This window comes from Nomia melanderi, chromosome 1, assembly GCF_051020985.1.
Source record: "Nomia melanderi isolate GNS246 chromosome 1, iyNomMela1, whole genome shotgun sequence".
In the NCBI taxonomy this organism is placed as follows: domain Eukaryota; kingdom Metazoa; phylum Arthropoda; class Insecta; order Hymenoptera; family Halictidae; genus Nomia; species Nomia melanderi.
Genome location: NC_134999.1, coordinates 37,701,268 through 37,723,859, shown reverse-complemented (window position 1 = coordinate 37,723,859; position 22,592 = coordinate 37,701,268). Strand labels below are relative to the sequence as shown.

General features: G+C 49.6%; 1 protein-coding gene across 21 annotated transcripts in view; it reads left to right on the top strand.

The window, feature by feature from the left end:
* The window catches only part of by (focal adhesion protein tensin), a 194,647-nt gene that overhangs the window by 78,689 nt on the left and 93,366 nt on the right, over nt 1-22,592 (top strand). For 2 of the 21 annotated variants that reach the window (XM_031971950.2, XM_031971930.2), the window contains exons 1-2: nt 17,661-18,077; nt 21,609-22,290. The exons of 10 other annotated variants lie outside the window; for them this stretch is intronic. In XM_031971950.2, coding sequence (XP_031827810.2) covers nt 22,243-22,290 — 48 coding nt within the window. In that variant the 5' untranslated portion in view covers nt 17,661-18,077; nt 21,609-22,242. 9 more of the 21 variants (XM_031971932.2, XM_031971942.2, XM_031971941.2 and 6 more) reach the window with 9 other exon arrangements.

Genomic DNA, 22,592 nt, shown 5'->3' with positions numbered 1-22,592 from the left:
TTCAGCGAATTAACCTCCGCTGGTATATACCACGGTCTCTTTAAACACCAAAAGCCATGTTTGCGCAGCAAACGTCTGGCGACCGAACGAAGCCCTTATCTTATCAGGATTTCGTCTGCAGAATTACAATATCTCGCCGTCTTATTCGCCTCTAAGGCATCGTAACGAACGGATCCCTTGGGATTCGATTATAAACGATCGGTATCGGGGTTTACTTAAATCCATTCGATCAGGCGTCTTCGAAAAGTGATCAAACATTTTATTCCTACCGATCGATCGTCGCATAAACTGAAACCTCTATCAAGTATTCTAAATAAAATTCAAAAAACCCTAATAGTTACATTAATTACAGTACAATTCTCCGCTTATCGGACCCTTTAAATCACGCAATTCCTTAAGGAAACAAACCGAAAGCAATCACTCCCAGCCGTTACTCAACACCGAACACAGAAACGAAATTTCGCTCGCCTCCCAGGAATCTCGCCGCGCAAAAAGAACGATTCCTCCGAGGAATAAAGTTTTTAAGGACCCGGCGAGGTGGGGCGACGAAAAAAAATCGGTTCGGGGGAGTCGGCGAGCGTGCGAAAGGTATCCCGTGGCCGATTTCCTCCACCTTTCGGCGTTCCGAACGGCGAAAAACGGTCCCGGCCGGTTTCGCGAATGGACAACCGGTGTCGGTCGGATGCCGGCTGCCGCGAATCAATTTTATGCAAGTCGTTTACGAGCTCCTTACGAGCCATCCTTACGCGAACGGAATGGCAATTCCGGCGAGTCGCGGTCGTAAAACGTTATGGCTGGTAATCCGAGGTTAACTCGGCAAAAAGCCGTCCCGGTATCCACCCCCGACTCTCGCTGCCAGCCTCTTCCCGTGCCGCCGCCGCCGCAGACGAAGCCGAAGCCGAAGCCGCGCACGGCCGATCGGCCGGGATCGTCGCCGACGATCACTCGAAACGCGGGAACGGAAGTAGTGTCTTATAAGAGGTGCGAATCGCCGGGGACAAATTTATAAACGTTTTAATGACTCGCGGCGAGCGCGCAGCAGCGGCAGCCTCGCCGGGACTGACGCGCGTTTACGAGCCACGCGAGGGACGGACTCGCCGCTCTCTTCCGTCGGGCATTTCCCCGGTGAATTTCGGCGACGATCGAGCTCCCAGACGCATTTTTCATCGGGATTTAACGACCCCCGTTTCGGAAATAAAAGCACCGGCGACGGAATTCCTGGAACATTTTTCTGCCGGCCGGCACCGATCCCGAATGTCCGGTTACTCGAGCCGGAAACGGGCCGCGAATCACCGGTACCTGCTCGCCGATGCTTCAACGACCCGAATTTCACTCGGTTTTTGTTGTCCCGGTGCTATTCCGTGGCCGATTTCCTCGTATTCGACGCGGTGAAATATTTCCGTTGATTTCTACCGGAAGAAAATTATCTATGGAATCTTTCTTCTCCGATGCTCGAATTTTTCGTGCTGTACTCGATGAAATATCGTTGCCATTGTCTTCTGTTGCAAGTTACCCTTGGAATTTTTGTATTTTTCAATTCTTGATTCTGGTAATCCGATTCTGGCTGAGATACGAAATGTAAAGTACAACGTTATTTAGGAGATATCGCACGGAGGAATGCGTCTGATCTTTACGGCCTCTTTCTACTTACCCAAGATCAAGTCCACGCTCCTAAATTTGCACGATCTCTTCGGTCCCGACAGAATTCTCGCGTAGAGAATAGGTTTCCCGTTGTCCCAACTAATACAGAGTTCCCGCAGACGTCGGAGACCGCAAGCAAATCCGCGAATTTCGCGCGGATATAGATGACATTGACATCGTTCCGCCGTGCGGCCGAGCCGAACGTGCCCTAATGCCGTCCCGAGACCGTTCGCCGCGTGTCTTGGGAGCAAAGCGACGGCATTCCGGTAGTTCCGCGGCTTGCGAGCCTGACGCGTGGGCGTGACAGCCGCATGAATCGTGTCTCGCCGTGAAACGTATCGCTTTGTCGAACGCGCGCGCGATCGAGCGGGCGAGCGAGCGAGCGCGCCCCGTAAACTACAGCCGGGGCCGATAAATTGATATCGCCGGCGATGTACGCCGGCGGATCGGGGGTGGCCGAGTCTCTCGTAACGAATCTTAAATTACGTATCATAATACCCGCGGCCTTTCGCATGCGAACTCGCCGTTTAAATCACTCGGCGGCGGGCCTTCGTCGATGATGCTCGGGGAAGTTCGTTAATTTCGAGCGTGCCGTCGCGGTGAAATCAGATTTCTCCGCTCGTCGGCCGGCGGAACCGTTTAGAAACTTTCGTAATTCTCGCGAGCACAATCGAACGGCCGGTAATCCCCGATCAGAGGCGGGAGATCGCCGGAAGCTTAAAATAATCGCGAGAACTCCCTGGAGGATCGCCGGGTCGAACGGTGCTAACAGGCCGAATCGGTTGCACGGATCGGAAGACGGTCTCCCGGCGGGGAGGTCGAGCTCGAGCAACCGGGGAAAAGGGCCAGGCTCTTTAAAGGTAATCGATGAAACGGGGAAACCCACCGGTGCGGCCATTGGCCGTGATTTACCGTGGTTTCCGGTTTCTTTCCGCTGCGCTCGGTAAGTTTCGTGGACTTTATCGCGACGAGAAAGAGCCGAGGAACGACGGGACGGCGAACGGATCGTGCTCCCCGGGAGAAGTCGGTTCTGTGCGACCCGACGCGAAACTATCCGGCAGAACACGTGATTGGTCAGGAAATTTGACAGCGGACAGACAGCGCCGCTCCCCGGCTAATGTCTAATCGCATTAAATTGTTTCGTAGCCCGGCAATTGGTCACGTAGCCGCGGCCGTTGCTGACCTCGTTCGATGCTCCGCGCCAGAGACGCTCGCTTAATTTCAGCTCGACACTCGCCGATTAGATGCCGTGTAAATGCAGGCTTCCGCCGATCCGGCACTTTGAAGTTTCCGTGCGGTTACGGGGGTCGTCGCGCGCGACGTTGCGTCATCGAATCCGTTTATTCGCGGGGAAGGGGGATTTATTAGGTTCGAATGGGATTCGAGGGATTCGAGGCGGGGCATCATTAATCTTCTATAGTAACAACGGGAATTATGAAACTGTGCTCGTTAATCTGATAATTATTACGCAATCCTATGCTTTTGCAGACAACGGTCTTCCTCGGATTGAAACTCGTAATTACTGCAGTCGTAAAAATGTCTTGTCATCAGAGATTATTAATGCGAGAGTGGAAATAAATTAAATATTATTTCGCAGTTAGGTTTTCACTGGACTGAAAGTCGCAGCTGATTTCTTCTAATATCTCCGGCTCCCTTTACCCGAGTCCAGTCAACAGGACAAATTCCACGAGTTCTCGCGGTCGATCTCCAATATTCTCCCCTCGCTCTCCTCTTTTTCCGTGCCGGCCATTCTCCGGCCGGCCTGGGAAGTGTTAATAATGCTAATGCATCGACCTCGAGCGTTGCCAGGCTCGCGGCGCATCAATATTCATTAGCGGTTCGTTCTACGAGCCGAATAATTCTGCGTGGCCGCGGCGTAACCCACAAACCTAGTGTGTACACGCGCGCCATTGCGTGTGAAATTAACACGCTCCGCTCAAGGAGTTCCATCTAGAGCGCACGAATACCGCGGCGATTCCCATGGGCCCGGCCTGGTGTTTGCTCGCGCGTCTACCTCGGTTCTTTACTGACGAGAAAGTGACAGTGAGAGACCGACTGCCACGTAAGAATTAGTGAAACGGTGTTTATTGTCTAGGGACCACTACCAGCGCCGCGTTCAATTCCCCGTTAACCCCTCGAGAATCACCGTAATTTTACGACGGCTGTGTTTTAACCTTTGCCTGCTAATTACTAGACGAATTCCTCTGGCGTAATCCGTCGAGACTGAGAACAAGGGAACGCTCCGTCAGTTAATTTTGGTAGATTAAACGCAAGTAGACGTGGCATTCGATTCAACCGTACTCCACTAATATTCTATTCATCGTTTTCTCGGTGCATAATCAGAGAATTTCGATAAATCTTCCGCATCCCCGACATTTCATCTTTAATCCCCAACGCTGCTAATAACGCGATGGTAATCCCCATGCAAAATCCACCTTTACCAACTCCGGACCATACATTCACGTCACCATTCAGATAAATCTTAAACGCTCGAGTCAATGCCGAATCGATACATAAAGCGCGCGTCTCGGCTCCTCCAAAAGCGCATCGCTTACGCCTCTGAAAAAGGCGACTATAATGGATCAGGTGAGCTATGGCAGTCACTGAAATCCGCCATCGCATATACCGTCCTAATAGCCGGTACACGGAGAGCTTCCGCGGCCAAGAAAGGCTCGGAGTCCGAGGGGGGAGCCGGGGAAGTCAGGCTGGGATAATAATTGCGGCTATTAATCAGGCTGGCCGCGAGGCTCACGCACCGAACACGCATCGATTAGGCCTGGTTGCCTGGCCGCGGTGATCCGCGTGGGCGATCGAGGAACCGGACGATCTACGACCAGTTCTCCGAGGCTTCTTCCACGTTCCTACGTGTCACCGAGGGTTGCTGGCTCGCCGAGGCGAGCGACCCTTATCTGCCGTGACGACCGCGAGCGTCGCCGTTTGACGTTAATTGCCGCGGTTCAGGGAGGCTGAGTGATTACGGGCACCGGCAGATGAAGATAGCAAGAAGCTCCGAGAACCTCGGATCGATCCGGGATTCCAGCACCTGGATAGTAATTTCTACGAATGATCAATGGGAAATCGGTCGTTAGGAGTACGCTGCTATCTGGGCTTCATTAGCTACCGTTTGGATCCGCGGAGCTGCCGCTGGCTCAAGGTCTTTGACATTTCAGTCGGTTCCGATGATTCGCCGGGTTCCGAGTAATATTCCCCTCATTACGGTCTCACTTCTTCCCTACCTCGAGCAATCGCGTTTCTATCCCCGGCGTATCATCGAGTCGGGCAACGATAGGATTCAGACCCGTCTCTTTCCCCGAACGGACCCGCTTTGGTCGCCGAGCGTTGGAAAAGCTGAGAATAGTGTGCAGCCTCGGCAGTCACCGCTATTTATACGCAAACGAAGTAGCATTGAAGCTGTTCTTGAAAACAGGCATCAGCCGGTTGAATCGGAGCAAGGCTAGATCACCCGAAGACCACTTCAATTTCACTGAATTCCTCCTACCAGCCGATCGATAACGCGGCAGCTTCCTCTCGATCCACGCCTAAGTGAAACCCAACTCTCCCGTCCTCTCGGAAGTTGAATCAATCACGCGAATCCACAAAACTAATCCCAATCGAAACGCGGAAGACGGCAATGAGGAAGCAGCGGTACGATCGGCGAGCAGCCCAGTCCCTCGAACACGCTTTTACCCGATAATTACCCACGAAACCGAGAATTCCCCGGCAACGATGCCGAGCGCGCGAACAGGCCCACGAGGATAACGCGGAGTCACGAGATTCGCCCGGATAAACGAGGCAGGAGGCATCATTTATGGCGTTTACGAGGTACCTAGGCTAATTGCGAAGACCCCTGGAAGCGGAGAGGGCCGGCTTGAAGAAGCCGGTCGGGTAATTAGGAATATTAATCACGGCGCGGCCGCGGGGCACGAATTTACGCAGGTGAACCGCGCGGGGTTCGCCCGGCAGGTCCGGGGCCCGGCGTTTGCGTGGCTCCAGCCGCGCCGCGCCGCGCCGGTTCATTGTGCGCGCATCCCGGGCCCCGATCCGATCCACCGGCCCGACTCGACTCGCCTCGGCGAAGGCATTCTCGCGCGATAAACCGGTAACCGCACGGCCGTTACACCGCGAACACCACGGCCACTTTGTCGTAGCGTGTCCGCGCTCCCCCGTCGGTGCCCTTAAAGCCGCGTTTACAAGTGTCGGCGAGCGCGAGGATTCACGCTAGCTGTCACGGCCGAACGTCTGCCTCTGGCGCGAATTGATTTAACGACGCTCGAGAAAGGATTCGTTCGAGAGCTTCCACCTATACACTCCCGCTCTATTCGCTCTTCGAAGGCTGACGGGTTCTGCTGATAACAGAGATACAAGGGAGAGGCGGCCAGGCGGCGCGAAGTCGAAGTTCGCGAAAAATCTTCGCTGTCGGATGCCAGCTTTCAAGTTTCCTTTCCGAGGAAGATCGAGTGCCGCGGGTTGAACCGGTGGGACGTGGCTGTTGACGGTCTGTGCTACTAAGTGCGGGGTAGTTGAAAAATGGGGTTGCCTTTCGGATGTTTGAGTGATTTCGATGGTACAGTTGGAATATTCTTTGAGTCTTCGATATGTTAGCTACTCGATTCCAATTGAAGCTTTATAGTTATTCGCGTACACTGTTCTCGCGACATTTTATCCTTGAAAATTCGACGCTCGTGAAAGGACACCCAGTAACCCGAATCCTTCGGAGAAGATTTCGCGGCCGACTGCACAGCGAGAGAAGGAACGAGAAAAAAGGAGCAGTCGCTTTGAAATAATTTCATCCGAGCAACGACAGGCCCCGACCGCACGAGGTGTCCGCCTCATCCGCGGAACGGACGTTATCGAGAGGCAAGTCGTCCGTGGCGATATTCATCGGGACGTTTCCCGCGAGGGAATGATCGATACGCCGTCCCGCCGGTCACCTTTGTCTCCGATGCCGGAAGAGAAAGTGACCGTCCGGCGATTTTTGCCGCGCGAGAGACCGCAGAAACGTCGTGTCGCACGTCGGACCGATGATCGCACGGCGATCTTGAGCCGCAGCCATGGAAAACGCGTGGGCGTGCGTGAGACGTGGCCTGACGCAACTGTAATCAACGCGAATCGCCGATCGCAGCGCGTGATAACGCCGCGGTCCCGTTACTCTCGGCCGGTGTCCTTATAAAGCGTCCCCGGCGATTGTTATCCGGTCTCCCCGCGATCCCGGACGATCTCCGGTTTCCATTCTCTCAACTTTTTTCCTCCGTCCGTCGCCCCGTCCCTTTTTCTCGTTTTTCGCGCGGTTTCGTTATCGCCGCCGGAGGATCGTAAAGCCTTCGAATTATACCGCGACCGGGGGATCCTTAAATCCCGGCCGCGACTCATTCCCAAGGGCGCGTGCTCGTTTGCGATAAATAATATTCCCCGGCGGTTTGAAAAACAATTAATTATACCGCGGGCCCGAGCCAACGATCCGGGACTAAAGGCGAGAAAATTCATACCGGGGAATCCTTGGCCGGTCTCTCGGCGCTCGTCCTGCCAATTAAGAGAGTATATAGGCTGGACGCGGCAGCGCGCGCCGTAACGAGCCTCGTTTGCAATGACAACGATGAAGAAGACGCGCCGGGCACGAGCGTTTCTTGCCGGCCGCGTTTCGTTCACTTTCGTTTTCTGCCTGGTGCTGCTGCTCCCTTTGCTCGTGTTGCCGCCGCGTGTTTACGCGTCCTTAGGGACGTTATTCCTCGGGGATGGCGTCCTTGATAGTGAAAATTTGATTAGTGCGTAGGAATCCCGTATCCGAGCCGTCGCCGACCAGAGTCACTCTCCCGGGAATGCTGTTTCGAATAATTAGATGCATATGAAGGCGCCTAAGGCTCCCTTTCCGCTGCTCGCGTAACATAAACCACTTTTAATTGGATTGGAAAAATCCATTCCCTTCATGGAGATTCCTCTATAAAACCAGTATTAAAATTCTACGAGATTACGCGCGAATACGCTATAAACGCACAAAGATCCGTAACCCAGTTTACCCGTCATTCATTCCATCGGGCGGATTGATAAAGTGTAACAAAATTATCCTCCCATTCGAGTCCCGATGGAACCTTCAATCTCCTTTCGATTCCACTCACCCAGTCGATTTCCACCTGAAAATCCCTGTTTGCGTAAACATCCTCCGTCCGTCAATGAGTTCGACGTCCTATTATCCCGTGAACGTGAACGAGCCTCTCGCGTTCGTTATTTTTCATTCCACCGGCGAAGCGCGTCGTGGATCGACGAGGCCTTTATCCCCGGCGAGTGAATAATTCAGGGCAGCGCGGAAGATTAATCGGTTTCCGTGGGGGCTAAAGAGATTCGCTGATGTAACGATAGAGAAGAAAACGGTGACCGGCTCGTTTCCCCCGTGTCGTGTTCTTAATGGCAGTCCGGGCCGAGCGGTGCCCGCAAAAACGCAACATGCGCCGGCAGTTTTTCAAAGAACCGCGCGGCTCTCGCCGCGTCCTGATTGGCCCGCCGCGCCGGCCACGTCCTCGTGGTGATCCCGGCGACCTTGGGCCCGTGGCTACCATAACATCGGCGAACAACCTCAGCTGGCCTCACCTCACATCCCTCCGTTCTTCTTCTTGTCAGGCCCTCCTCCAGATCTCGCCGTTCCTCTGATCGATGTTAAGCGCCGTTCACACCGCCCGCCCTTATCCGCGCGAGCATCCTCGCCGGCCCCGCGACCCGAATACCACGGCGAATCGTAATCGGCCGCAGCAATGAGCGAACCTCTCGACAACCCGAGACGAACGGATTACAACGAGATCGGAATGCTTAATCGCGTCCAGTGGACTCGAGCTATCGATTCCGCTAATCCCGCTGGAAGCCCTACGTCTTCGTTTTTCGCGTTACTCATTACCGCGTGTCGAATGTGCTCCGAATAAGCTTTTTGCGTCTACAGAAGCTTTCACCGAACGCTGTTTTCTTCTTTGGCTCGTTTAAACTTCGCGTCTGGGGATTTCGGAGGATGTAGGGCTCTCAGGGATCGATGGGGTTTTTCGATGAATCGTGCGTTTCTTGTAGCAGTGAAGAGTTGTATAAGGAATATTTGAAACGAATAATATGAAGTTAAAGAGAGAGAAGTTTATAGAATATTTAGAGTACTTGTAAAGTGAAATTCACTAGTGAATTACGAAACTATGGTGATTCTTAATTTATCTCGCACAGGTTAATTCAGAATATAAAACGGAGCTTCCGCGGTGTATCTGAAAAAACCACGGAAAACCGGCAGAACCAACAGAGACCTTAATTCAGCCGCGTTTTTAGCGGCGGAAAGATTGCCTAGGTATAATTATGCCGGCTAAACGTCCCAGCGGCGGAGTCGCAGGAGCAAATAAAGGAGCACGGTCGTCCTGGCCGTGGCCGGGGTCCTCGAAGTGGGTTAACGCGTAAAAACGCGCAAGATGCAGCCGAGGAAAGTCGTAACTCAAAGGTGAATCGGCCTCGTTATTATTCATGGCGTGGAATTGGGTCACGGCGCTCGGACGATTACTGTTCGATCGTCTCCCGATGAATTTATCCGAAACGCGGGTTTTCGTCGTTAACGGATGACGGATCCCGCGGACGAGTTCGATCCCTCCGTCGCGTGGATCCACGCGACGGCCGATTTGCATACGTATGTGGGTCAGTGAGGCGATCGACGCACGCCGTGAACCCCCTTATCGATCGCCGCGTTATCGAGAGTAAACACGGAAAGCCTTCGTAGTACTACCGGGAGATAAGGGACCGCCTACGACGCCGAGGATCCATTCATTCTTTATTCAACTTCCATGACGGCGGGACTCGTAATTAGCTCGTCGCTGGGGCCTTTGACCGGCGACTCGACGACGATCCGCTTTATCGCCGATGGTAAGGTCGACCGGATATTGGGGCTGCCGTTCGCCGATATTAACCGGCGCGACGATCCAGACGTGGACCGTTGAAGGATTCGAATTCGAGGACTCTACCTGCTTTAACAATTTTTTCTGTATTTATTTGTAGCATCACAATTGTACCATTTAAAGGTAACATTTCGATGACTCTCAAATATTCCTGAATAAATAAATAGAGCGTCGTATTAAGCCGTAATCGAATAACGTCGACGTGAATCTCGAAGTGAGAAACCAAGAGCACTTCGGACCGCAAAGGGTTGAAGGAGATGAATCTCTATAAATTTGCTAAAATCGAAGATCTACCGTGTGGATATTTAAAGGAATTTTTAGAAAATTTCTAGCTTTTATTCAAATTTAGCTTGGAGAATTTTAGCACATGCCACAGAGCGATAGTGCTGATGCATATTTTCGTTAATCTTTCAATTGAACAATGTTGCGATATTTCGATGGTACGATCAAACAGTTCACCAATTTGTTTCGCAGGGCTGTTTGCATGCAAACATTGCAGTTCCCCGAGGAGCCAGAATGCAATAAGTTACACCGCGTATTTATTTAATCATCGAAGGGCTCGAATTCTGTCGTCGTTAATTCCAAAATACCCAGCCATATTTTATTCCCGTTGTTGACTCAGACTCGCCGCGAGACAGAGAAGGGATTCGTCTGAACAAATAATCGTTCAGCCCGGTGAAACGTTCGAGGGCTATTCCTGATCGGTCGAGTCCAGTTTCAAGATCGCGGCTGTTAACCTCTCGATGTCCCGAAGGTCGAAAGTACGGCGAACCAAAGGTTAGGCGTTGGTCTAGCGTTCGGAACGGTGAGCACTTTGGTACTCGAGCCACTCCGCCGATCCAACCACCCACTTTAACCACCTACGTGGGCGTGTGTATGAACGGAGCACACATTGTTCCGCCCGGTGTTTGCATTCCTTCCCTCCGATTCACGGCATTTCCGCTAGTTGGCTGCGAACATACCCAAAAATGCAATATCCGACGACAATAAACGTGCTTCCGGTCTACCGCGGGGAATAATATTCGAACAATGAAAAGTTCTGGAATTCCTGGACTTAGTTCGGTTAGACGGTAAGAACGTATAGTTCGAAAAGTGAATTCTAGCGTTTAATCGGGAGAGCGTGGAATTAAAGAATTTCAATAATTTGAAATTTCGATGTTTCAACGGTTGGAATCGTTCGAAGTTTGAATCCCGAAACAATTGCAATAACATTCGGTGCAACGGCGTATTGTTGGAACTTTGATGATATAAGGCAACCGACTTCCTTGCCCAGTTTCGTTGGTGCGTTATTGTTTAATCCTTTTCCCGGTGAACAGTATTTGCCAAGCCATCGTTCGACGTTGTTACGGACCGAGCCTCGTAGCTCGCGGCATTAAAATCCGAGCCATAATAACGCGCACACGCGTGCAAACACCTTCGACCGTTGCTCGTTCTACGTGATAACGTTCATGGAAATGCCGCTGCCCGACTTTACGATACCCGATAGCGGCGTGACGCACGTCAATCAATCGCGAAAACAATCCATGTGTTTTAGAGTCGGGTCCTACTTCCAGTTAATCGCTCTCGTGACCAGTAGCCGTAGGTTCCGAGGTCTCTGATTATCGGGGCACTTACGTATTCGATTATTGCCAGTGCCGGTTCGGTCATTCATTATTCCTCGTTCCTTTTGTTCTCGATTCCACCGAATATTCTAAAGCATTCGCATAATTTCTAGACCTTAGCTTCCACTAGAAGAACTTAACCCTTTGCGGACGACTCTCGACATTTCGGAGAGATGAAATTTTTATATTTGGAAGACTAAGTTGCAAACAAATGACATAGTTACTGGAACATCCAGAGATCATCGCGTAGTTTCCTTTCTTCATATTAATTGAGGATTTGATATATAATTCAGCTTTATCTGCTGAAGGTCTTGCATATTTCAAAGAATCTTCGTTCGCAGAGTTAATTCCTTCTCGGAAAACACCTTCGTAAGAAATGACTCGTCATACAGTCTAATATTCAATTTAAACTTCTTCATCCACTCGACAATGCTACGAACCAACGAACAAATTAAATAAGTAAAAACCAAAATTGACACAAGTCGCAACGCACTATTAACCCTTTGCACTCGAGAATATTTTTCTCAACGAATGTTCATTATTCTCTGATGGAATATTAATGATATGTTTTGCAACTAGCACAAAGAAATACCTTGTATAAATTGAGTGACGGAACTATTTTATTCTAACGTTCCGTGTGTTGATACATTATAGAAAATTTAATATTGAATTTTCAATTTTACCATTTCAATTTTAAAAGACTTGAGCACTTCTCGACACCTCCGAGTTACTCATAACCCCGATTATGTGTCACTTGCACAGTTTCGTTCAACCCCCGAACGATTTGCAGTCGAGAGACAAATAACGACTCGCCATCCGGCGGACATCGTCCCGAAAGCGGGCGGGACAATGCCCAATCGCAATTATTCAGCGGCTTTAATTAGCCACGGGGAGCCGGGCAAAAGATTCCAGGCCACGTCGAAGCCGTAAATTGCATTCCGCGAAACATCCGATCGGTATGCAATTACGGTTGAAGAAGACAGGTCGCCGGGACAATGTCTCATAACTCAGAGTCAACTTCCTTATGACTCCATTGTGCGGCGTCCTTGCACAATGGACGTCGCCGATGGTCGCCCGGTGAGAAATATGGCCGCGATGATGCGTGCCTACCCCGTGCGCCGGTGCCGGGCACCGATTCCTCCTCGACCCCGATGTTTACACGTGTCGGCACCGCCGGAAAGGGACTCGTCCGCCTCGTGCAAACGATCCGGCGCATTACCCGGGCCGCGGGTATCGCGGGTCGCCCCCGCAAACATTTTTTTTTTCCGCCTCGGATATATCCTGTACGTGGTCGTGGCTCACGTGGGTGTCGTGCCCACCTTCTCCTCTTCGCGTGCGCGACCGCGCCGCGATGAATGTCTCTCCTTGATGAATTTCTTTGCACCGTTCACCGCTCGCGAGCGCGCGCGGAAGTTTCCTCTGAGCCTGGCCGCCGAGCCGGATTGTTTATTGTTCGGGTTTCTTTGGCTGGCTCATGCTGGACGACCGACTATTACACCTGACTGCAATGAAATTTTGTTTCGGCCTCGTGATGAATGGGATGAGGAATTTTAGCGTTGCAGTGGCGCTGTTCGTTAAAGGTAAATGCTCTTTGGGGTCGAGGGTTGGCGACAGGGATGAATGGATGGTTTTTGGGATTGAAAGTCTGGAGGATGGTTATATCTGAGTGCAAAGAAGTTTGGAATGGACGAATAGGATGAGACGTTTGTTCGAGAGGATTTGTTCGTAGGAAGATGAATGTTTTTAGGATAGGGTTGATAAAAGGGGATGAATGGAGTGGTAGAAGCTTCGGTGAATTTTTAGGATCTATTTTAGATATTGTCCATTTCTGGAGGTTTAGTATCGCAAGAAATGAACTTCTGTCTGGGCCTGTTTTTACCGAAGGATTTGGTAAACCAGGAATTTTATAAATAGACATCCGCGGCTTATTAATTTATGAATGAATATCTGCCGCGAGTATCTAAAATATAAGTAATGAATAAAAAGGTCCGCCGGGTCGGCTGCAGTATCGGTATCCATAAAACATCCGCTGGATTAAAACCATTTCCTTCGGGGAACAGAGACTGCGTAAAATAAAATTTATTGCGGTAGTTATTTTCTTAGCCCTCTAACCTTGTTTTATTCAGTACTGCCGCGAAACTGAAGGATTTTTTAAGCGAATATAAAAGAACATCGTATCTTATCCAACTTTTTACTCCGTTCTTTACGCGGCCCGTAAATAATAATCTACATACTGCTGATAATGTATTTTTACATACGTTCTTTTCCCCCTTGCAAAATGTAATGGCTTTAATAATAGTTCCCCGTCTCTTTTTCCTTCTTCGCGGCGCAACGTGCAGAGCGGGGGCAAATTACAGATGAAGTCCCGGGAGATTATGAAAGAGATAATTACGAAACTGATTAGGCGCAACGCTTTTCGGTCGGCGTTCGTAATAAGCTGACGTTTCCCCGAAGGCGGACGGTTTTTAAACGGATTTTTCCGTTAAACGTGTTCCTTTCTCGCCACGGTAGCCGCGCGTTTATGATAATTATTCATTGAGCAAGAAAACAGTGCTCTCGACATTCGCACGTGCGGGCTGCACTTGGCCGATCCACCACGGTAAACTACGGTTGATCTTGATTACTCGGTTATTGGTGTTATCGCAATTTCCGTTCCTCGGAAGGCCGATTGTTAAAGCGTCCGGCAAGACGCTAATCACGCATTACGTTCTCTTTCATTGACAGCGATGGGAATGCGTTGCGCAAGAACCGGTTGTTATATCAATCCGGAGTGACAGTCTGCTAGAATGAAACTTTTCCGACCGTCTGGTGCAAGTCGTTGGGAAAAAATCCGGCCGGGACTCTCTTTGTCTTAGCTAACACTTCCTAACTCTTGCGTTACTATTCAACTTCCTCCTTGATAGTTTCTCATTCTTGTTTCAACATTCAAATTTCAACGATCCTAACAGGCTACAAACCAATTGGAACATATCAAACTTAAAACCTGAACATTTCAAATCAAATCTTCATAATTATCCCTAACTTGAAATATTTCCAGGATAACAAAAATCTACAATATCCACAACAATAACCAAAATAATTTACAATCTTCGCATCAAAGACACCAACATTTCAAATCAATCTTCATAATTAACCCTCAAACTTGAAATATTTCCAGGATAAAAAAAATCTACTATATCCACAACAATAACCAAAATAATTTACAATCTTCGCATCAAAGACACCAACATTTCTCCGCTCGGATCGGCCAGCTGAACATAAAAATATCCCGTTATCATTTAATGCTTTCGATCTCCGGATAACCAATGACTCAAGCAAAAATCCCCGAGTTATTCCTCGAAATATCATCGCGGAATAAGCCGGCAGTCTGATCAAGGGTCAAAGTATGCTGCGCGAGGTCGCGCGGAGGCAAGAAACCGGCGGAGACGCGTCACCGGGGGAACGAGACCAATTTCTCGTCCGCGAGTTCATAACTCTTCCCGCCAACAACGCGATGTCAGCCAGCGGAGACCGCAAGTCCCCCGATTGGTTACGCAAGCACACAGCAGGCGTTCGGGCCGCGAGTCCTCGTCGCGACTGCGAGCTGAACTCCCGGCGTAGTTTATAGTCCCGTTCCCCGCGCGGTGTCTCCCAGCATCCCCCGGCCTTTGCCACGGCCGGCCGCGACGTGAAGCTGCCACAGCGATATTTGCGGCAATTGCCGGGATAACTGCGACCGGCGAATGGGATCATGGTCTGGATCCGTCGAGGTTCACCGGCGAGGTTCACTGTGAACCTTTCCAGGGAGATTCACTGCGAGAATGTTCCTCACTGTGGGAGGGTGGTTCGTAAAGGAGATCGAAGGCTGCTCTCCGCGAGACGAGAGTAAGAGGGTTGACCGTGGCTCCGTAAAAGGGAAGTTTATTAGTCCCTTCACCCTTTGCGGACGAAGCATTTTAGAAATGTATGAAACCTTCAATAGACGATGCTAGATTATCTATCAATCGCGTAGTCAATAGAAGAAAAGGAAACTACGTGCTGATCTCTGACTGTCGAGTAATTAACACTAGAACTACCGTGCCAGTAAAAATGACTGGTTTTGAATTTTTTATTCTGCAATTATTGATATCTTGAAAGCATTGAATATTCAAAATTATCTTGAGAATCAATTGTTTTACTTGACTATTGTAATGAATGTCTGAAGAAACTGAAAATAATCCATTATTGCAATTTTTATGGGGATTATATATTAATCGGATTAAATACTCGGTAGTTCTAGTGTTAAATCACTTGTCTGCGACTTGGTTCTCCAAATATGAACATTCATACCGATCTTTTGTTGTTTCACTGGTTAAATCATATGTTTAGAACACGATGTACCAAATGTGAGTCTGATTTCGTCAAAATGTATACATTCGCCTTCAGAAAATGATATTTAAGAGTTAGATGTACAATTTAGTTTGTTCTGCTAACGATTTTAAATAGTTTAAGGAGGGAATCGAAGGAAACGAGTTTTCTTCGCTAAGCGAAGGGGTTGACGACAATAGATGCACTCGAAATATTTCAAGATAAGAAAGCTCTCCGAGGAGAGGTTTATAAAGTTTCCTTGTTGGAACTGAACGAAAAATAGAAGGTTCGATGATGAGGTTTGCGAAACGAAAGTTCGCAAGCTGCATTCCGTGATAAGAGGATTTGTAGACGAAGGTTTTGCGGGGATTCTTTTTAATTACTGAAAGTGAATGGTGAACAGGTTATAGAAAGGTTCCTCCGCTAGATGCATATTAATTTCACATAAAGTTAGAAGGAATTCGTGTGAATCCACCAAGAAATTCAAAGAGATTCATGAGAAGAATCTCCGCATAAAACTACCAGCACTTTCTCTCCAATAGAGGACTCGCATTAGATCGTAATAAAAACCTTCGCAACTATTCTCCACTATCCAGAATCTTCGAACTAAACCACAATCCACTTTACACCTCGTAACGATTCAAACTCTCCAAAACTTCTAATCGAATCACACTATGTTCCTATCAAAAAGAGTCCACAGTCGCGGCGATCTGCAAGGCACTTGCATCGCGAATCGTTACAACGCAAACTCTGTAAAGACACGAGAGCGCACAATGAAAACATTGACGATAACTGTCGTTCCCAGCGAAAAGCTGCACAACGGCGATCGTTGAGCGACAGTTCCCGCGACGATCACCTCTGACGTGGGGAAGAGGTCGTTCCAGCGGTGCAACGGGGAACGGAACATGCGACATACGGTCCGGAGAGTCGGCTCGGCCGTGTTCCGCGCGATCTCCGCGAGAGCAGCCAGTTGCGGTACGCGCATACGTGTAAGCGCACGCCGCTCGCGTGAGCTGTTCTCTCTCACACTCTCTCTCTCTCTTTCTCTCTGTTCCCCTGCGCTCGTGCTCGGGGCATTTCCGCGTCCGCGGAAAATTGCCAGTCCGAGGTAATCACTGGCTGTCACTTCGCTGGCTGCGTTTCGATTTGATCGTCCTACGTGTCTCGTCGAGGCTCGTTCAATGGTGACCACCGACGTTCGCATTCGTGGCTGAAGTTTCTCGCGCGACGCTTCGGCCAGGACGTTCCGGCGCGTTTCAGATTACGTCGCGAAGCGGCGTTTGAAATTCTGCGTGGTGCGGGGAACTTGGCGATCTCTTGCTGCGTTCTTTTCTATTGTGCACGAATAGGTACCGTTTTGTCGGTGATAGTGAGAATTTATTGAAAGGATTTTGAAATGGAAGGTTCGAGCGAAACGTTAATATTGGGAGCTTGAATATTTGAGGATTCGAAGTTGCGATTTCGGATGCTTGGGACTTCGAAGTTGAAGCTTCAAATATTTTCTGTCTCAATATTAGAACTTCAAACATTTTCAACTTCAATATTAAACCTTCAAATATTTTCAACTTCAACGTTAGACCTTCAAATATTTGCAGCTCCAATATTGAGTCTTGAAACCTTTAAAGTCCAAGCTGAAACTGCAAATCGCCAAAGATTAATTCTCCCATTCACGCAACGAATGGCAGTAGCAAGACGAACGTCTCACGGCCGCGAGCTCCACGAGTTCTCAGCGTCCCCATCGATCGGCTCGAGTGCAGTGTTCAAGTTTCAGTGATCAGTTTCCGATCGGTCCCAGTGATCCAGTTCCGTCGATCTCCAGAGGACTCCGCGAGTCTCCGTAAACCGATTAAGCGAGACTCGCGGGGCGGACGGGGGCGGCGGCGTTATTCTCCGGCCGTCCAAAGTTTCCGGCGGCCGTTGTATCGCGCTCGAATCGAACCTGGCCGCCTCTCTCGTGACCCGTTCCAATTCAATTAAAGCAGCGGCATCGATCCCTTAAATCAGAGTGGCCGGCGCGTCATTAGCATCGCGCGCGGGCCGCTCGTAACACGGTTTTATCGTCGCCGGCGCGAACGCGCGCGTCTCCTCGCGGCTCCTCCACGCCCCTCGCGATATCTACGCGGATCGTCGGAACGGATCTATCTCTCCCGGAGCGATGTAAATATTTACGAGGAATAATATCGTTGACTCGTGTGGAGAGACGGCCGAGGATCGTGCACGATCTCCGCGGCTCGGCCAGTCGAGCTTCGTACGCGGATACGTGTGAGAGCACGTAAGAACCGACGCTGTCGTCGCGCTCCTCGTGAGAAACTCGGACGGTTCGCGATCTTGACTCGTTCCGTGCGAGTTCGAGCGTCGCGCTTCGTCGGGGGACGAGTTTATTCGGTGCCGATCGTTTTGTGAACGGTGATTGTGTTGATAATGCGACTGCAGTGGCGGAATTCAGATAGATGAATCGCGAGCTAATTGAGTTTTTATAAGTTCTTTTGAAATTTGGAACGTTCAGTGTTCGATACTATCTAAGTACCAAGCTTAGGAGATGTTGATACTGTTTAGTTGCCTCTACTTGTTGCTGACTTGGGACTCAAAGCGATTATCTCGGCAGGTAGTAGCAGCTTCGCGCATGCTCCATGGGAGATTCTAGATAGCCATGTGTCAATTACTGAAATCTAACGAGCCTGGTGTCCTATTGAATTTCATATGAATTCTTGATACGTGTTCCTAGTGGTATCAGTGGAGGAACTTGATGTTCGATCTATCGGATCGCCGATCTGCCTAAATCGCGAGTGTTAAGCAACGAAACGCAGGAAGCTTGTCAATCGTCGACGAACGAAGAGCATCCGCTCGAAACTGTCTCGTATCGGGTTTCGTCGTCAGGCTTCTCGAAGGAATAGTTGAAATTTATGCGTCCCGCCGCGGTTAGGGTCCCGGGTGAACCCATAATAACCGTCGCGCAGCATTCTTGCCGGTGTTTCGGATCGTCCTCTAACGGCGATGCAAGTTGCATCGCGGACGAAGCGCGCGCGGGGCCACGTGAGAACGAAGCCGGACATTTCTTCGGCGCATAGCTCGAGGGAGGATAAACGACCTCTCGGTCGAGATCGAGATTACACTGGCGGCAAAACCTCGCTAGATCCCGTGTACGACTCTAATTTAACCGTTGGTCACCGTTGTTCGATGGGACATCGCGTTTAGCTTGGCCAGCACCGGGCGAAATTCAGGTTACACAGTCGATGGAAAAGATCCTTTAACGTTACACCGTAGTAAACCGTTCCCGCAGGAGATGTAAAGGGTTTCGCTTGAAATTCAATGGGAATTTATTCCCGGAACGGGAGGAAGAGTTCTATTGTTCTCGGAGGATATTTGGTTATACGAGGAGATAGCTATCAATCATAGGAAAGTGGGATTACCGGCGGACGTTAATTGGGGGTCTTAACTGCGAGATTGATTTACCATTACAAGACAAGTGGGCAATTTAACAAATAACGCTTAATATTCTTACATAAACGGTTGAACCGCCGCGGCGCGCACCGCCAGGAAAGTTCACCGTTGCGTAACTCCACGACACAGTAATAAATTTAATATTATTCGCTAATTATTAGACTGTAAATACGATGCGTTTACGGCACCCGTGGGTAAACAGCATTAAACTCTTTATTCTCCATTCGATATAATGAACCGCATAACGGGAGGCAGTAAATCTCTTTCTAATTATCGTGCATTTTCAAATAGTCCATAAAAGTGCGGCTTTGCATAAACGTCCGTCTAATAATCGTAAATAATTCGTAATTAACTCTCGTCCCCTGTCCGAGTCAATTCCGAGCCGGCCGGGGATATCGGGTTCGAACAATTTCGCGCGGTTTTCGATATGTATGAATCCGCGGCGCGGCCGCTTTACACGTGTTATTGGCCGCGTTTCACGAGAGCAACGCTGTGTCCGTGATAAATTTCAATCGGGGAACGATTTTCGATCTCGCCGGCTTCCAAGCGGATTCGATCGGGCACCGAAAGAGAGGTACCGTTTTCTCACGACGCCGGTCGTGTACCGTGCTCGAACGTTCGCGAGTCCATCGATAAAACAATATCGACCCGAGGCTTTTTAACGAGCGAACCGCTCGTAAGTCGGCGCTTTTTATTTCGCGGCCGCGATCCGTTACGAAATCGACGGCCGCGGAACAATCGAGCGTTTCGTAACACGCGTGACGCGCATCTGCACGCGCTGCGCCGTGCCGCGAATAATTGTCCGGGGGAATGCGCGCGGCGTACAAAGGATCCGCGGAAACAGGGGAATCCGCGGTTTCGCCGGGAGAAACGCGAACCATTGTCCGTTTCCAGCGGCCAACGCCGCGACGCGTACGGTTACGAACGCTAATTCGTGATCGCGGCCCACGCGTGTCCGGCAATCACTGGCAATTCACGCGCGGACGTCGTTATTTGGGCCGACCCTGACGATACTGTGTCGAGGATTTCCATCTTCCCACGAGTTGGACTCGCGAAACGGTTTAGCTTCCATCAATTGTCGCTCGAGTTCAATTTATACCCTTCAGCGTCTTCGGTGTTACATTACGATCCTAAATGAAATATTTAGCAACGTTTCAAAGTTATCATCGTGTATTCAGTTATTGGCTAATTTAACCTGTTACATCAGCGTTATCGTGACTCCGCGTTAACGTTATCTATCGCAAGAATAATCGAGCGAAAGTTAATGTCCGAACGCAACGCGAACAGAAGTATACGATAGCACGACACTTAAAGCGATGCCTCTCAATTAAACGTAAACTCGGCGGAATCTTCCCAGGACAGCCATTTCCCAGGCCTAAGCAGACATTACCGAACGGCCAGAGTAAGCGTCGGCGAGTCCGCCATTTATTGCCAATAAGAGATTCCCCGGATTCCCTTGGCGGATTTCCCTCGTGCCGGCCGAGTGTGGCTCGTCCATTTGTTTGTTTTCCCGGCGACTGCGTTGGTCGCTGAGTTTACGCTACGGATTAACAGTGTATCGATACACCGTGTGTGTATGTATATACGTGTCCAGCCCGATAAGAATCTAGGGGAGAAATCGGTCAGCACGAGCCCGTGAGAACTCCGATCACACTGATTTCTCCGGTGTCATTGAGAAACCATACACATTTTACACGGCCGTATCAATGGCCGGCCGGTCGGCCGATCGAAATCCAGTATCTCGGCTTGAAACACGAGATGCCACCGGCGGAAGTTGCCGGTCGAAGGGAAAAACCGAGGGGGTGGTAGGGGACAGGGGCGCGAGGAAGGAAGGAGAGCCGGTAATTTCGCGTGGGCGTTGGAACTAGTTATCGAAGGCTGCAGGCGGAGCGGCCACGGGGCTGCGGGAATGGCAGGTTCGATCGAACGTGGAATTCCCGTCGGGGAATCACGGGGTTCGATTTAATTAAAATCGCGAGGAATTAGTAAACACCCGGCCCCCATGACTTTTCATTATGTACCTGTCCCGTTTCAGCGAGACCGATGTTCGATTGTTGTTCCCTTGGATTGTCTTCGAGTATTGTGTCCTCGCTGGGATTGTTTAATATTGCTGGAATAGATTGTATTGTGGATTCTGGGTCATAGAGTTCTAGGCTGTTGAAGTCTAAGTTTTAGTATTCCATGATTTAGAATTCTAAGCTATTCACTTCTGAGCTATAGAATTCTAAGCTTTACAGTTCTCAGCGTTAGTATTCTAAGATTTAGAATTCTAAACTATTGAATACAATGTTATAGAATCCTAAGCTTTATAGTTCTCAGCTTTACTATTCTAAGATTTCGAATTCTAAGCTATTGAATACTAAATTATGGAATTCTAAGCTTTACAATTCCAAGGTTTAGTATTCTAAGATTTCGAATTCTAAGCTATTAATTTCTGAGCTATAGAATTCTAAGCCTTACAGTTCTCAGCTTTAGTATTCTAAGATTTAGAATTCTAAACTATTGAATACAATGTTATAGAATCCTAAGCTTTACAATTCCAAGTTTTAGTATTCTAAGATTCCGAATTAAAACTATACCGTGCCCTAGACACCACTGATCAAGACACCAAAGATTCCGAATCTTGTCTAATTATTTGCCCGCGGTCCGAAGTCAGCAACAACGAAAGAGGCAACTCGGTATCTCAATTTTCTAGGGTTTTCACTAGCGATCTCGGAAAGTGCACGCCTAGCGCGAGCGTGGTGTGCCAGATTCACGAAGAAAGAGGGCAGTAAAGGGATCGATATCGCTCTCGAAACGATCCCGCGGGCCAATCTACGGCGACTCACGCGAAATCGGGGCGTGGATGCGCCAACGAAAGATCACGTGCACTGTCGCACGCCAATATCTCGTCGAAGGCCACTGGTGTATGTTTCTCAGTGTGTTCCAGTCCCGTCTTTCGGTCCGTCGATCTCTCGGCCCGTACGATAACGAGAGTTAACGTCGACGTAACGTCCGATTAATTACGGTACGAGCTGGTAACCGAGCGTGCACGATCGGAGACCGGTGATTGGTCGGTCGAATAATGCCGGCGGGAAGAAAAAGTGCGAACTGTTCGAACGACACGTGTAGCAGAAGCAGCGCGCGACCTTCCGCCGCACTTTGCGCCGCGCGTCATCGACTATTTATGCGTCTAAAAAGACGCAGTGTGCTCTGAGAACGGCGGCCAACACCAATGAGAGAAAAACGCGGGCCGGTGACATTTGAAGGAGCCACGTTTCTTCGCGCGACGAGCTAGCGGCGGACCGTTTTGCTTGATTTTTTGGGATAGGTCGAAGAATGTCTGCGGGATGAAGGCTAAGTTGTCGCGGAAAGAGCTGGACGAACTCTTCAGCGAGGTACGGTTTCTATTATTGTAACTTTATTCGATCGGAGGTGACGTGGAATTTACTTTAACCGAATCGATCACTCTACACGATAAAGTATTATCGATGTTTTTCATCGATACGCAGATTCATAGTTTCACCACGCAGCATTTATTTAGACTTCGACGGTGCTTCCCAGAAGTTCCGCGCTTCGAATTTCAATTAATACTACTCTCGAAGGTTGATTATTCTTTCGACTCGTCCGTTTCGAGCCAGTTCTTAGACTTGCTCCAATTCGAGTGTTCCAAGAAAAGTAATATCAGTCTCGAGCTTTA